The sequence below is a fragment of the Myxine glutinosa genome, chromosome 14 (assembly GCF_964187855.1).
Source record: "Myxine glutinosa chromosome 14, kmMyxGlut1.1, whole genome shotgun sequence".
NCBI lineage: Eukaryota > Metazoa > Chordata > Myxini > Myxiniformes > Myxinidae > Myxine > Myxine glutinosa.
Genome location: NC_136274.1, coordinates 1,464,400 through 1,478,479, shown reverse-complemented (window position 1 = coordinate 1,478,479; position 14,080 = coordinate 1,464,400). Strand labels below are relative to the sequence as shown.

Below are 14,080 nucleotides of genomic sequence, written 5' to 3'. Positions count from 1 at the left end.
CGACCCCAAAATTCATAACAATACTAACCCTTCCACCCCGGGGGTGTACCCCAGTTTAGAATATGTGCACCGTATCCCTGCGTGTCATAAGGGGCGATGGGCGACTAAAAGGGTTGGCGTCAGGAAGGGCATCCTGCCATAAAAACATTGCCTCAAAAAGGGAACCATGACAATTAGAACTACATATGGGCAGGGTACAGCCCAAAGTACCCCGTGGGGGACCCCACTCCCTCTCGTCAAAGCTCAAGGTGGGGAACCCGATCGAAGCAAGGGTGGAAATCACTCCATTTAGGACGACGAAATGTCTGATGCCCCACGTGGAGATCGGTTTCTGAGGTTTGAGACATGGAATATAGGGACAATGACAGGGAGATCAGGAGAAGTGGTGGAGGTATTGGTCAGAAGAAGAGTGGACAAATGTTGTGTGCAGGAAACGAGATGGAAGGGAAGTGGTGTGAGAATGGTGAAGGGTAGGCAGGGACAGAAATACAAGTTTGTGTGGCAAGGGTGCCCAGAAGGCATGCATGGTGTTGGTGTCCTGTTTTCTGAGGAGTTTGTAGACAGTGTGGTGAGTGTGACGAGAGTGAGTGAAAGGTTGATGATGGTGAAAATGATGATTGGAAAGCTCTTGGTGATCGTCATCTCGGGATATGCTCCGCAGGTTGGTCGAAGCGTTGAAGAGAAGGACAGGTTCTGGTGTGCGATAGAGAAGCTGATGGAAAATGTGAAAGATGAGGCAGTTGTTGTGGTAGGAGGAGACCGAAATGGACATGTGGGAAGGAGTATGGATGGTTTTGAGTGAGTTCATGGGGGTTACGGATATGGTGTGAGAAATGGAGAAGGTGAAAGGATTTTGGGAGTTTGCTGATTGAGCTGATTTGTAGATTTGTAATATTCAGTTTCAGAAAGAGGATAATAAGCTTGTTACATACAGGTCAGGTGGGTCGACGACAACGGTTGACGACCTGATGGTGCGTAGGCGAGATAGGGGGCACCTCCGGGACACAAAGGTGATCCCGGGGAAGGACGCTGTTACACAGCACCACTTGGTTGTCTGCGACATAAGGGTGAAAGGTGCGAGGAGAGCTCGGCGGGTGAAGTACCAACCGAGAATGAAGGTGTGGAGGTTGAAAGAGGTGACACTGAGGGAGGCATTAAAAGAGAGGCTGAGTATGGTAGAGGATGATGTGGTTGAGCTTGAAAGTGGTTGGATGTCAATGAAAGATAGTCTGTTGGGAGCCGTTGGTGAGGTATGTGGATGGACAAAAGGACCACTGAGACACTCAGAAACATGGTGGTGGGATGATGAAGTTGGAAAGAGGATTGACGAGAAGAGGAAGAAGTTCAAGGAGTGGCAGGAGGCGAAGGCTGCGGGGGCAGAAAAGGCAGAGCATGAAAGTTATAAGGCAGCCAAGAAGGCTGCAAAGGAAGAGGCAGCAAAGAACAGGAGGCATGTAGGAAAATGTTTGGAGAACGCTTGGATTCGGAAGAGGGTCAGAGAGCGGTATTCAGGATTGCAAAGCAGATAGCGAAAGAGAGGTGTGATGTGATGGGGGTGAGTTGCTTGAAGGATGAAGTGGGACAAATCGTTGTGGACCCAGATGGAATTAAAGGAAGATGGAAGAGATATATGGAAATGCTGTTGAATGCAGAGAATGAATGGGATGGCAACATAGAGAGTAACCCAATTTTAGGACCGGCAGAGAAGATAACTGAGAAGGAAGTTGAGGAAGCGATAAAAGCAAATGAAGAGTAGAAAAGCAGGAGGGCCGACGGGAGTTGTGGGAGATATCTTGAAGGCAGCAGGAAGTTGGGGTGTGAAGAGAATGACAGAGATCTGTAATCTGGTGGTGACAGAAGGCTGCATTTGAGTTGATTGGGAACTGAGTACCCTTGTCCCTCCATACAAGGGGAAAGGTGACCCTCTAGAGTGTGGCTCGTACCGAGCGATAAAGTTATTGGAGCATGGAATTAAGGTATTGGAAAGGGTGTTGGAGAGGAGGATAAGGAAGAAGGTGAAGATCGACGAAATGCAGTCTGGATTTATGCCAGGAAGAGGAATGACAGACGCGCTTTTTATTGCAAGACAGTTGTAGGAGAAGGACATGGAGAAGAGGAAGAAGTTGTTTCTTGGGTTTGTTGATCTGGAGAAAGCATTTGATGGGGTTCCACACGAAGTCATGACATGGGCATTGAGGAAGTGAGGAGTGGAGGAATTGTTGATCAGAGTAGAGATGGCAATGTACGAAAGAGCGTGCACAACTGTAAGGACGAAGGACGGGAACAGTGGTGAGTTTGAGGTGAAGGTGGGAGTGCATCAGGGGTCGGTACTAAGTCCACTACTATTTGTAGCTGTGATGGAGGTGCTGGCTCGGAACGTAAAGGAGGGTTTACCGTGGGAGTTGTTGGATGCAGATGATCTGGCGTTGATTGCAGAAAGTATGGATGGACTGAAGGAGAAGATGAACAAGTGGAAGGAATGTTTGGAGACAAAAGGTCTGAATGTGAATATCGGAAAGACGAAGGTGATGGCAAGTGGTAAAGCATGTGATGAGGTGGAAAGAACTAGGAAGTGGCCATGTGCTGTGTGCAGGAAGGGTGTCGGAGTGAACTCCATTTAATGTACAATGTGCGCTGAGTGGGTTCATCAAAAATGCCGTGGTCTGAGAGGGTCATTAACCAGTGTGGCAGCTACATTTAAGTGTAAGGTGTGTACTTAGGGAGCTGCAGAAGAAGGAAATGTTGAGTTGGATCTTGGAGACGGCGTGAAGCTCGAAGGTGTGAAAACATTTTGCTACCTGGGAGACATGCTGAATGGAGAAGGTGGATCAGACTCGCCAACGGTTGCTGGAGTGAGATATGCATGGAAGAAGTTCGGGAACTGAGTGGCATGCTGCCGAGGAGGGGAGTGTCGTTGAAGCTGAAGGGAAAGGTGTATGCTGCATGTGTGAGAAGTGTTATGATTTATGGGAGCAAGACATGTGTAATGAATGTAGAGCAGCAACAAAGGCTGGAAAGGGTGGAAATGCAAATGGTTCGGTGGATGTGTGGAGTATCGTTGAGAGAGAGGAAGACAAATGATGAATTGCGAAAGATGATGGGAATAGAGCCTGTGATGGATGCTGTGAAGAGGAACAGGTTGAGATGGTTTGGTCATGTGTTGAGGAAGGATGAAAGTGACCGGTTGAGAAGAGTGATGGAAATGAATGTAGAAGGAGGTAGAGGACGGGGAAGATCGAGAAAGACTTGGCTAAAGATGGTGGAAGAAGAAATGCGTGCAAGGGGGTTAACAAGGAGAGATGCAGAAAATAGGGCAAAATGGAGAAGATTTTCATGGGGACCGCAAGGCGGTAAACCGTATCCCTGCATATATCATACCAATAGCCCCCGCTCTAGCAGGGAAAATAGCCTTAAAATGCCTGTTGTTGTTGTACTAACCCTTCCACGAGCTTCGACTATGTATACAAAAAGCCTCTATTTTCTTAAAAACACCACATACACCATGTAAAACACCGCGCACATTTACCTTTTGTTTCAAAACACTGTGCGCCGTCCTGATTGTACAACCTCAACAACGCAGCTTATCCACGTGACCAATTGAATGTTGATGAATTCTACACTGACACCATTGCAGATGCTGGCGACACAGATGCCAGCGATAGTGACGAAGTGACATGACTAAGTCAGCTGATAATCGTGAATCTAGAATCCTTTTTGGATGACTTTCTGTGATCTTTGTCCGACGTTTTGTGTGTTTTGATTGACACTGTGACCGAGTCCACACAGCCGGAGGATACTGCTTTAACTAAAGTGTATTCAGCATTCCATCGACTTGTTAAATATCATACCAATAGCCCAGGTGTACCTTAACCCTTTGAGTACGGATGACGTCCAGTGCTGCAACCCGCGAAAAAGTTTTGTGTATGGATGACGTTACTACACGTCATCGACTATACCTACAAATAGATTGTCAGTACGTGGTTGCATTCCCGTACCGAAATGCCAAATTAATCCCGTACCGCGGGTATTTTTATCAAAAAAAATTCCCGTACTCAAAGGGTTAAGCTAACTTTGATGTTTGGCCTTTTTTTTGTAATCTTCATTGTGTAGTGTTTCATTCAAATTACTGGACTTATGGACCCAGAATCACTTAGGTTTTAGTACATAGTGTTTAAGTCAGTAATATCAGTATTCCTAAGCAGTTAATTTCGTTAATTAGGTATTATTTGTGATTTTACTGCATCATTTTTACAAGTTAGTCCAGAACAACCAAAGGGTGAATACCTTACTTACAGACTCAGTGCCACCTAGTATTTAGTAGCCTCTCTATGAGAGTGTTAAAGAGTGTGGTATCGGTATTCCTCCGATTCTCAGCAGCAATATAGTCAATTTGACGATTCTTGGATTGCAATATGTTGCTTTTTTCTAAATGGTCCATGGCAGCTAATGGGTTAATCTTGATTTTACGGACTTTGTGCCGTTAACTTAGATCAGTTGACTATCCATGACGGTGTTTGAAATCAGTGATATCAGTGCTCCTCCTCAGCAGCAATTTAGTCGATCTGTCCATTTTTGTGATTTCATACAATGTTTTTTGCACAACAGTCCAATGCAGATAGAGGATTAAATACTTAAAAATGGCACATACAGCGTTTTACACCGAAGCTCTTCAATTATCGACAAGTCTTTTTCCTGCTTATTGTTACAAAATATATTAAAACTAAACATCCTAATAAATTGCTGAATATATACATAATTTGACAAACAAATCTGTACTGATATTACCTGTGGACTTAGTGGTAAAGCTCAAATGAGCCTCCTTGTTCTGCTGACGCTTTGCAGGAAGATCCCAGTGAGTACCAGCAGTCTGAGCTTCCAACTGCACCGTATAACTTTTGTCAGGATGCAAAGCCAACAGAACATACGAGTTCCGACCCGCCGGGACCAAGGCCCGCCTCTTCCCATTCAACCACAGCACATGCGTAAAGGCGCTGCTGCCCGGCAGCCAGGAAAGCAGCGAGGAGGTGGCCGTAATGTTTGACACCTTCAGTGCGGTGGGTGTGGGACTTGCATCATGTCCGACCAAGATACTGCAACGCAGTGGGTCTGACACACCGCACTCGCTAACACACTGGATGCCCATACGATACACGCGTTTGTCCAAATCCAGCCTCTCTACCAATGCTTTGTGCTTACCGGTTTGTGCTGCTGTCACACTCAGCCATGGATTGTTATCCACAAATATTTTGTAGCACCGTGGTGCAAAACGGTTCTCTGTATGGGGGCGTGGAGGCTCCCATGTTACGATGACGCTCCTGGCCAACTGTTTTACAAGGCTGATGCAACGCGGGCAGGGTGGGTCTTCTGAAGTCATTGTATCTTCATCTTCAGTTCTCGAGTTCACAAAGTACCCACTGATTTTGCCATCCTGAGATGTTTCATTCAGTGCAGGATGAAACTGTTCATTGAAAGCCGACATGGTTGGTAGCTCGTTTTGACAAGACTGAATTGAGGAAAGTCCATTAGGAGATGGATCCAGATGTCCAGGGCTGGATGAATCGGGAGAAAGGTTGAAGGGGAGACCAATGTTTCCAAGCAGGTCATCATCTGAAATGAGCTCAACAAAGTTGGAAGGAATAAGGCCCCTCTTGCCATCCATCAACTCCCCTGGAAGATGAAAAAAACTCACATTAGTCTCTTTGCAGGATCTATTGAAAACATCAACCATGTGGTAGCCATCAGCTTATCCTGCTTGCTGAGATCGTACATCTCACCAGAATCTGTTGTTTAAGCATTTTTGCCAAGAAAGCCGATTTGCAAGTGGATTGAAACGATAACCCTAACAACACATTTAAATGAATTTTGTGCAAAAAAATCAATTAGACTAAATAAAGACAAATACATTTTTGTTTCCCCCGGCACAATTGCCTAGGCAGCACTTTGACAACCAGTCAATGCCAATACCTTCATAGAAGCTGTCATCATCCACGCCACCACGTACGTACACATAATCTCCAGCCACTAGGGGCAACTCTGCCTCAGGGTTCTCGTTGGGCCCATCAAATGGATTGTAACTGCCGCACAAACCCAAAAAATAAAATAGCAAAAATGCATGTAGATTTTCAGAACTACTAATATCTTGTCATTTATAATCTCTCATATAAGATTCACAAATGCACTTTCAAAGGCCTGCCATGGGCGTTATAGATCGGAGGTCGTTGTATTGAAGCACGCACGCACAACCGATGTTAAGGTGGTTATGCTAGTAACATGCCATTTTCTTCCAGATGACGTGTGTGTCCATCATACCTTATTATAAAGGGTTTTCTGCATGCATAAAATAATTAAAATGATAACGTTGGAAAGCTAATAATCGATTTACTTGGTTGGAAAGCTAATAATAGATTTACTTGGTTGGAAAGCTAATAATAGATTTACTTGGTTGGAAAGCTAATAATAGATTTACTTGGTTGGAAAGCTAATAATAGATTTACTTGGTTGGAAAGCTAATAATAGATTTACTTGGTTGGAAAGCTAATAATAGATTTACTTGGTTGGAAAGCTAATAATAGATTTACTTGGTTGGAAAGCTAATAATAGATTTACTTGGTTGGAAAGCTAATAATGGATTTACTTGGTTGGAAAGCTAATAATAGATTTACTTGGTTGGAAAGCTAATAATAGATTTACTTGGTTGGAAAGCTAATAATGGATTTACTTGGTTGGAAAGCTAATAATCGATTTACTTGGTTGGAAAGCTAATAATAGATTTACTTGGTTGGAAAGCTAATAATAGATTTACTTGGTTGGAAAGCTAATAATATATTTACTTGGTTGGAAAGAAAATAATAGATTTACTTGGTTGGAAAGCTAATAATAGATTTACTTGGTTGGAAAGATAATAATAGATTTACTTGGTTGGAAAGCTAATAATAGATTTACTTGGTTGGAAAGCTAATAATAGATTTACTTGGTTGGAAAGCTAATAATATATTTACTTGGTTGGAAAGCTAATAATATATTTACTTGGTTGGAAAGCTAATAATATATTTACTTGGTTGGAAAGCTAATAATATATTTACTTGGTTGGAAAGCTAATAATATTGTTGCGGATCTCAACGTCGGCCTTCTCCCCCTACCAAGGGGGGATTAGTCCCCTTGTCTTTGACTGACCAGGCGCGACCCGAGGCCTATGACGTCCTTTCCGGACAGCGCTAAATAGGGTTGTAGGACCAGATTCGCTATTACCTAAGTACTCGCGATGCCCTGAAACGAGGAGATAAGCCTCGCACGAATCACGTGTGTTGCTGGATACGCCGAGCGGTAGCGAACACGTGATCCGTGCCGTTATCAATTAGTGGACCCCGATCCAAGCGGTTCTTATTCGTGCCACGCTTACGCAATGATGGAAAACACTAAGGCGATCGAATTGGAAGAAAGAAAAAGGTTTATTTACACTATTCACAATGATGAGGAGAAGAAGCAGACACAGTGCAGCCTTAAAAACAGTCTTAACTTACTCCCAGGACAAACGGGCCCATCTCACACACAGACACACTCACAAGTGGATTGCAGATGAGCAGGTCAGGTTGATGGTCACCGGCGCGTCCAGGGATGGCGTCCGTGCAGCTCTCTCTCCGGTCCCCAGCTCGTACCGGCAGATGGTAAGTAGAGATGGCAGGAGCTCTCCGCGTGTCGTTGGCGCACTTGGGATAATGCAGGGCGAACGGTAGGGTCTGGGCTCTGGAGGTTAACACTGACGGCTATTGCCGCGTTCACTCGCGTGGCTGCGTACGTAATAGGCGAATACAGCGCTAAGCCTTGAAGTGCTAACAATGCACTCCCAACCAGCCCTCTTCTCTGCGAGTCCTCACAGCAAGCACCTTTCCAACCAGTTCTTTCTTACGAATCCTTCGATTCCTCTGCAGCCTTCCGCGAGTAAGTGCTCTCGATACAGTCCTGGTCAAGGGCTTTTTGCCAAGGCTTTTATAGGCACGCCCCGCGAACCTTCTAGCATTTGCCAGACGCACCTTTCCACGCCCTATCACGCCATGCTCTTAGAGCCCTGGTTGGCTGGTGGCCCTTACGGTCATCACCTCTGACGCGCTCCTTGACGCCACCCCACCCCGACCCCGTGCTCCTCTCCCTTAGGCCTACCTCGTGTTACTTGACGAGCGAGCGAACAAAGGGCAGCGAATGCTGCTGGCAGCCAAAGCGTAACAAATGGAGTGGATCAGCCAAATGTGGCGTGGGATCGGTTATGTCCTTAGGTGGAATTGGAGGGTGGCGCAAAAATAAAAGGACCTAAACTCATGTCTTTACACAACGCAGATATTACTTGGGGAAATGGCCTATACTTACACATACTATGACATAACCAATACTCTAAGTGGGCCTACGTGTTGCTCATGGACTAACTATGGGGGGCAAACCGTTAGCCTTTGATGATGTCATATGTACAAATCTCAAAACCGTAGCACTGCCCCCCTCCTTCGCCAGGCTCGTCCCCGAGCCGAACCCACACAGGTGAGAACGACCGATTTTGAGCAAGGTTCAGGACTACTCTTGAAATTCCGTGTGACACTTAGATGTGGTTCCCCTCTACATTTAATCTAACACCCTGTATGCGACAGTATTACAACACTGGATATGTCCCACCTACTGCGTTGTGTACTAACTAACAGACTCACACCCACAGCTAACCGAATTGCGGAAAGAATTCTCAAACTATACATAAAGCCGGTGGGGAGCATGTTATTTACAACACTAAACTAATTATTTACATCTCTATAACCCAGGACCTGTTCTTTTGTGGGAAAGAAAATTTTTGAGGAGAGAGACAACAATGCAATGCACCAATACACCAGAATGCACAAAAATGCACAAAAATGCACAATCACCATTTCAATAATAAATGTCACATTTGCTGCTTGGCTGCTGCTTGGCTGCGTCTTCTTGCTTCCTGCTTCGTCTTTGGTGTGCCATAATAAAAACTTGAGGTCTTCTTTCCTGACACACCAAAGTATAAAATGCACAAACCGTGTCCGTTTTTATTTGCAGGGACAATCTTAGGTGGTCCGTCTGCGTGACATTGACGCCACTTAAAGCCAGTGGTCCGCAGGTGCAAGGTAACGTTTGCAGCAAATGTCTGCTCAGCAAAGATGCTAAGCCACAGAATGTGTGGTCCATAAGGTGCAGCAAAAGGTAGCAGGCGTGCCGCAAAAGTGCAGCCAGGCGCTGCTGCACGGTTCAGGGTTCCTGCACACTCCCCTCCAAAAAATGGGTCCATGGGTGGGGAGGAAGACAAAGCAGAGTTAGCGGAGAAAAGGGCGCTAAGGTACACATCAATCAAGGCAATGCAACATGAGGGGCGCAGGGGAGCGAGCAGAGAAAGCTCGTCCCTAGCCGTTCGTACTCCCCCCCCCCCCCCATGTCAGCCTACACTACCCTTGCCCCTCCCTGTATTTACACTTTACAAATTCGTCACTACATCTTGTCTCCCATATCCCCCTCTACGCCAAATTCGTCTTCCAATCCCTCCCTGGCTGGAAGAGATGGAATACCCACAATGTCACACTCAGATCATGATGCGTCTTTACCCTTCCAAATCGTTCGCAAAATCTGGTGTGGAGTTCCGTCTCCTTGGTGAGTGGATGTGGATGGTGCGAAGAGATTTCTCATCTTAACTATACTAATGACATTAACTCCTTTAAATTACCCGGGGTCATGCCCTGCCAATCGGCATCTTTAAACTATGTGGTTCTAAAAACCAATTCCCATTGACCCACCCTGTGGTGCCTTCCAAATTTGGGTCTCACTCCCCAATTTTTCTTACTGTGCCTTCGCACAATTTTGGGGCTGGGTCGTGTGGCTCCACTAGCAGGTCCAACTACCTGCGCACCTCCGCCACTGAAGTCGCCACCCGAGCTTACCATGCTCCTTGCGACTACCCTAAATCGGGGAAGGCCACTCCCGGCTCTCTCACCCCTCTGATGCCCTCTCTGGCATTGGGCTACCCGGGTCCTCTCCTGGGATCCTCGGGCCCCACTCAACTCTAACCTAACCAGCTCCCAGAGCCTACCTGCGGCCTCACTTGGCCAACAAACTACTAGTGGCGGAGTGCCCCAATAACCATACGCACCAACAAAGCCCACACGCCCAGCCATTTCCACAGACTCAAGCACCCATCCAAGCACTTCATGCTACTTCCTGCACCACAGATGTCAATATCCAACAATTTACCTAAACCCTCTACTTAACTTTAAACTACCCTCCCCGGGTATTCGTGAAGGGGTCCATCTTCCCCCATCCACTCCTTCGCACCATGCACTCCACACGACTCATTCCACACCACTCATTCCACACACCAAGTCCTCTTGCACACTCCTTGTGCTCTGCCCTGTTCTCCACTTGCACCCCATGCAAGTCAATTCACTCAACACCATTCCACTCGTCCTCAGTACACCACTTATACACCTCTACACACACACAGCATCACTAACTAACTACTTCCGTCTAATACTCGTGCTTTCCCGTCTTCCCTTACACTAAGCACTCCCTCGTCATTATCATCCTTCTAATCTCTCTACGTCCCCTCTACCTGTACAAATGTCACTACTTAAATCTCATGTCTCTACCATCATTTCTAAATCCCTAACAATATCCTAGCCCGCCCTCGGCTAGTTTACACTGCCATCCCCATAATCTCTAGCTCACGTGCCCCCAATAATTAATGTGAGGGATGGTAGATCTACCATCCCTCTACATCGGACACTATTTCCCAACTATCACCCCCCAGTCCTCTGCACTATGATCCCCTGTCATTGGAGGTACTGGGTCCTGCCTCGGCCTCCAAAGCCGAGGCGATCCATGAGGGCGCCTGCTCGCCGGTGTAGGGTCTTACACGATCGGCGTGGACGATCCGAGGGAGGGCTCGTGGCCCCATTTTGATCTTAATGACCACATCACAAATTTGCGCCAGGACGACCCCCGGGCCTTGCCAGGGTGAGGTGAGTTTGGGACACCTACCCTTCCGCCTCCGGGGATTGAAGAACCAAATCTTCATCCCCGGAGCATACTGACTCCACTGGCTCTGGTGGTCGTACCTGCGCTTCATTTTGGCACACGCCAGTTGAAGCTGGCGGCGTGCGAAGGCATGGACTCTCTCCATGCCTTCCTCCAGGTGACGCGCATAGCCCTCCCCCGGCGGTCTATCAGTGGTCTCTGGCACGGGACCGCATAGCAGGTCGGCGGGAGCCCGCAACTCCCGCCCATACATCAGCAACGCTGGGATGCATGCGGTGGCCCCGTGCTGGCTGGTTCGGTAGGCCATTAACAAATACGGGAGATGTTCGTCCCAGTCGTCCTGACGGGTGGTGGTAAATAACGCCAATTGCTGGACCAGGGTTCGGTTGAACCTTTCCACCATCCCGTCAGATTGAGGTCTTAAGGGCGTTGCTCTTGTCTTTCTAATAATTGACAGGAGCTTGCACACATCTTTTAATAATTGGCTTTCAAAATTTTGACCCTGGTCGGTGTGCAGCTCCTCCGGAATCCCATGCCTACATACAAATCCTTCCACGAAGGCCTGTGCTACCACCCCGGCTTCTTGGTTGGAGAGGGCATAGGCCTCCGGCCACTTGGTGAAATAGTCCATTACAACGAGGATGTACTTGTCGCCTTCATGGGTGCGGGGTAGTGGTCCTAGAATATCCATAGCCACCCGCTCAAGGGGGGCCCCCACCTGGTGTAATTGAAGGGGGGCCCTCATCCTCCGTGCTGGTCCCTTTTTAGCAGTACAGGCGTCGCATCTCCGACACCAGTCCTGTATATCGCACCCCATATTTACCCAAAAGAACCTCCGGCGGACCCGAGATGTTGTCTTTGTCCTGCCCAAATGGCCGCCGGGCGGGTACCATGCACATGCTGTAATATGGTGTTCTTAAATTTGTCTGGGACTATCACCAGCCAGGAAGTTCTCTCAGAGGGAATCTCTACCCATTTGCGATACAAGATGTTACCTTTCAATTCTCTCTGTCTCCGGTTTACAATCTCACAAATGGGATCGGGCCAATTCCTGCTATTTCCTAGGGACTCCCTCCGGGGCCGGCTCGGCTGGATGTTCTTGCCCCTCACTGCTGCGACTTCATTAACTGGGGCGCAGCCGACTATCTTTGTGCCCCGTCCTACAGTGCGTGGTTCCGTACTAATATTAATTACTCGGACGGCCACCACCTGCCCATCCGTTTTTACGAGGGTGCGGCCCACGACTAAACCCGGGATGGACTGCGCTGCCACCGGTTCGACCAGGCCGCAGGACTCCTGCCATGTTGGGCGAGCTAGCCATCGGGCCAGCACTATGGCCTCGGCCCTTGGGGGAATGGTCACGGCCTCAGAAGCCTCCAGCTCCGTCCTCTCGGCCGTGCTCACCCCGCCCAATGGCAGCTCCTCTACTCCCACTTGCAGGGTCCCCCGGCACAAATCGATTTTACAACCGCTGGCAGTCAACAAATCCAACCCGATTAGGCATGGGTCGCACACCTCCGCCACCCAAACTTCGATCTCCCTCTTTACCGACCCCAACTTGAGGGTTACAAAACCACGCCCTATGATGGGGGCCGTTACCCCGGTAGCCAGCTGCAAACTATAATTTTCTAGACGCTGGATTTTATCCCAGCCGTCTGCACTCGAATTAAGGATCACAGGGCTGATGATCGTGGCGCTAGCTCGTGTCCACTACGGCGTCTACCCCCACGCCGGCAATTTTGCACCGAATTGTCAAGCTACCAGTACCAATTTGGCCCCAATAGATGACCTGTCGCGTCTGGTCATAGATGACCAAATCAAACTTGGTGCAGGTATGTATAATAATGTGATTATACAGGCAGATGTATATCGGTCGACGTTGTGATGTCGAAGAGTGCCTTCCTAGTTTCACATGTTTCACTTTGTTCCACATCCTCATCGAGATGCACAGATAGATAAGCAATACATCTGTGAAGTGCAAATTGTTATATTTTGATGTTAAAAACCCTAAGAGTGAAGCTACAGGTAGGAATGACTCGTGTGGACGATACCAAGTGAGGTAGGCAGATTACCTTCTCCCTTAAGGTCATTAATTAACCAGCTGGGTTTTACCGACATGGTCATGTGTTGAGGAAGGAGTCATGTGTTGAGGAAGGATGAAAGTGACTGGTTAAGAAGAGTGAAGGAAATGAATGTAGAAGGAAGTAGAGGATGGGGAAGACCGAGAAAGACTTGGCTAAAGATGGTGGAAGAAGAAATGCGGGCAAGGGGGTTAACAAGGAGAGATGCAGAAAATAGGGCAAAACGGAGAAGATCGTCATGGAGACCGCAAGGCCTAGCAGGCTCCAGCAGGGGAAATGGCCTTAAAATGCATGTTGTTGTTGTAATTTTCTTGAGACGAGCCTGGTATCCACAAGGTTATAATTCAGTGCCATAATACTGCTGCTTTCAGACAGATTTTAACCCACAAGCTATAGAATGGCATAATCACCACTAGGCCAACATCATTCCCATGTGACAACTTAAAGCAAGTGTAATGTTGGCTTTATACTGAAAAATGGCCCAATTCGTTCAAAATGATGATAATACCAGGCTTGATACAGTTTTATATGTTGTGAAAAATTCCAACACCTTTCCAAACATTTGAGGAGCATCAAAAGTTATTGCAGAATCATCTCTAAATGAAATCCAAAATTAAGAAACACGATCCTGAGTTCTAAACTAATGTTGGACACAGTCAGAGTCATTTCTCATGAATCCTTCACTGCTTTTAGCAATTCATCCATTTGTTAAGCTGCAATTTATATAACTTGTTCTACAAAGGCTGTTCAAAATTAGAGGTACAGGTAAAGCAGCCGAGTGTCTCTGATTTCATTGCGAAGGAAGCTTTTGTGTCTGTTGTGTGCAGGTGAGCCTATTGATATCCAAAGGTAGTCTTATAATTGCAGCATTTCATCGGTTTATTCACAATTCTTTTCCTAATCGAAGTCTTTTTACAATCACCAGTTATTCCAATTTTTACATCCAGATTCGGAAATGCCCTTATATTGTGAAA

The 14,080-nt window shown here is 47.0% G+C and overlaps 1 protein-coding gene across 1 annotated transcript in view; it reads right to left on the bottom strand.

Moving 5' to 3' along the window:
• The window catches only part of LOC137439389 (RIMS-binding protein 2), a 129,930-nt gene that overhangs the window by 72,227 nt on the left and 43,623 nt on the right, over nucleotides 1-14,080 (bottom strand). Inside the window, exons 8-9 of the mRNA XM_078768372.1 lie at nucleotides 5,965-6,074; nucleotides 4,786-5,667 (exon numbers count right to left, since the gene is read on the bottom strand). Of these exons, the coding sequence (XP_078624498.1) occupies nucleotides 4,786-5,667; nucleotides 5,965-6,074 (992 nt within the window). The remainder of the gene's footprint in view (nucleotides 1-4,785; nucleotides 5,668-5,964; nucleotides 6,075-14,080) is intronic.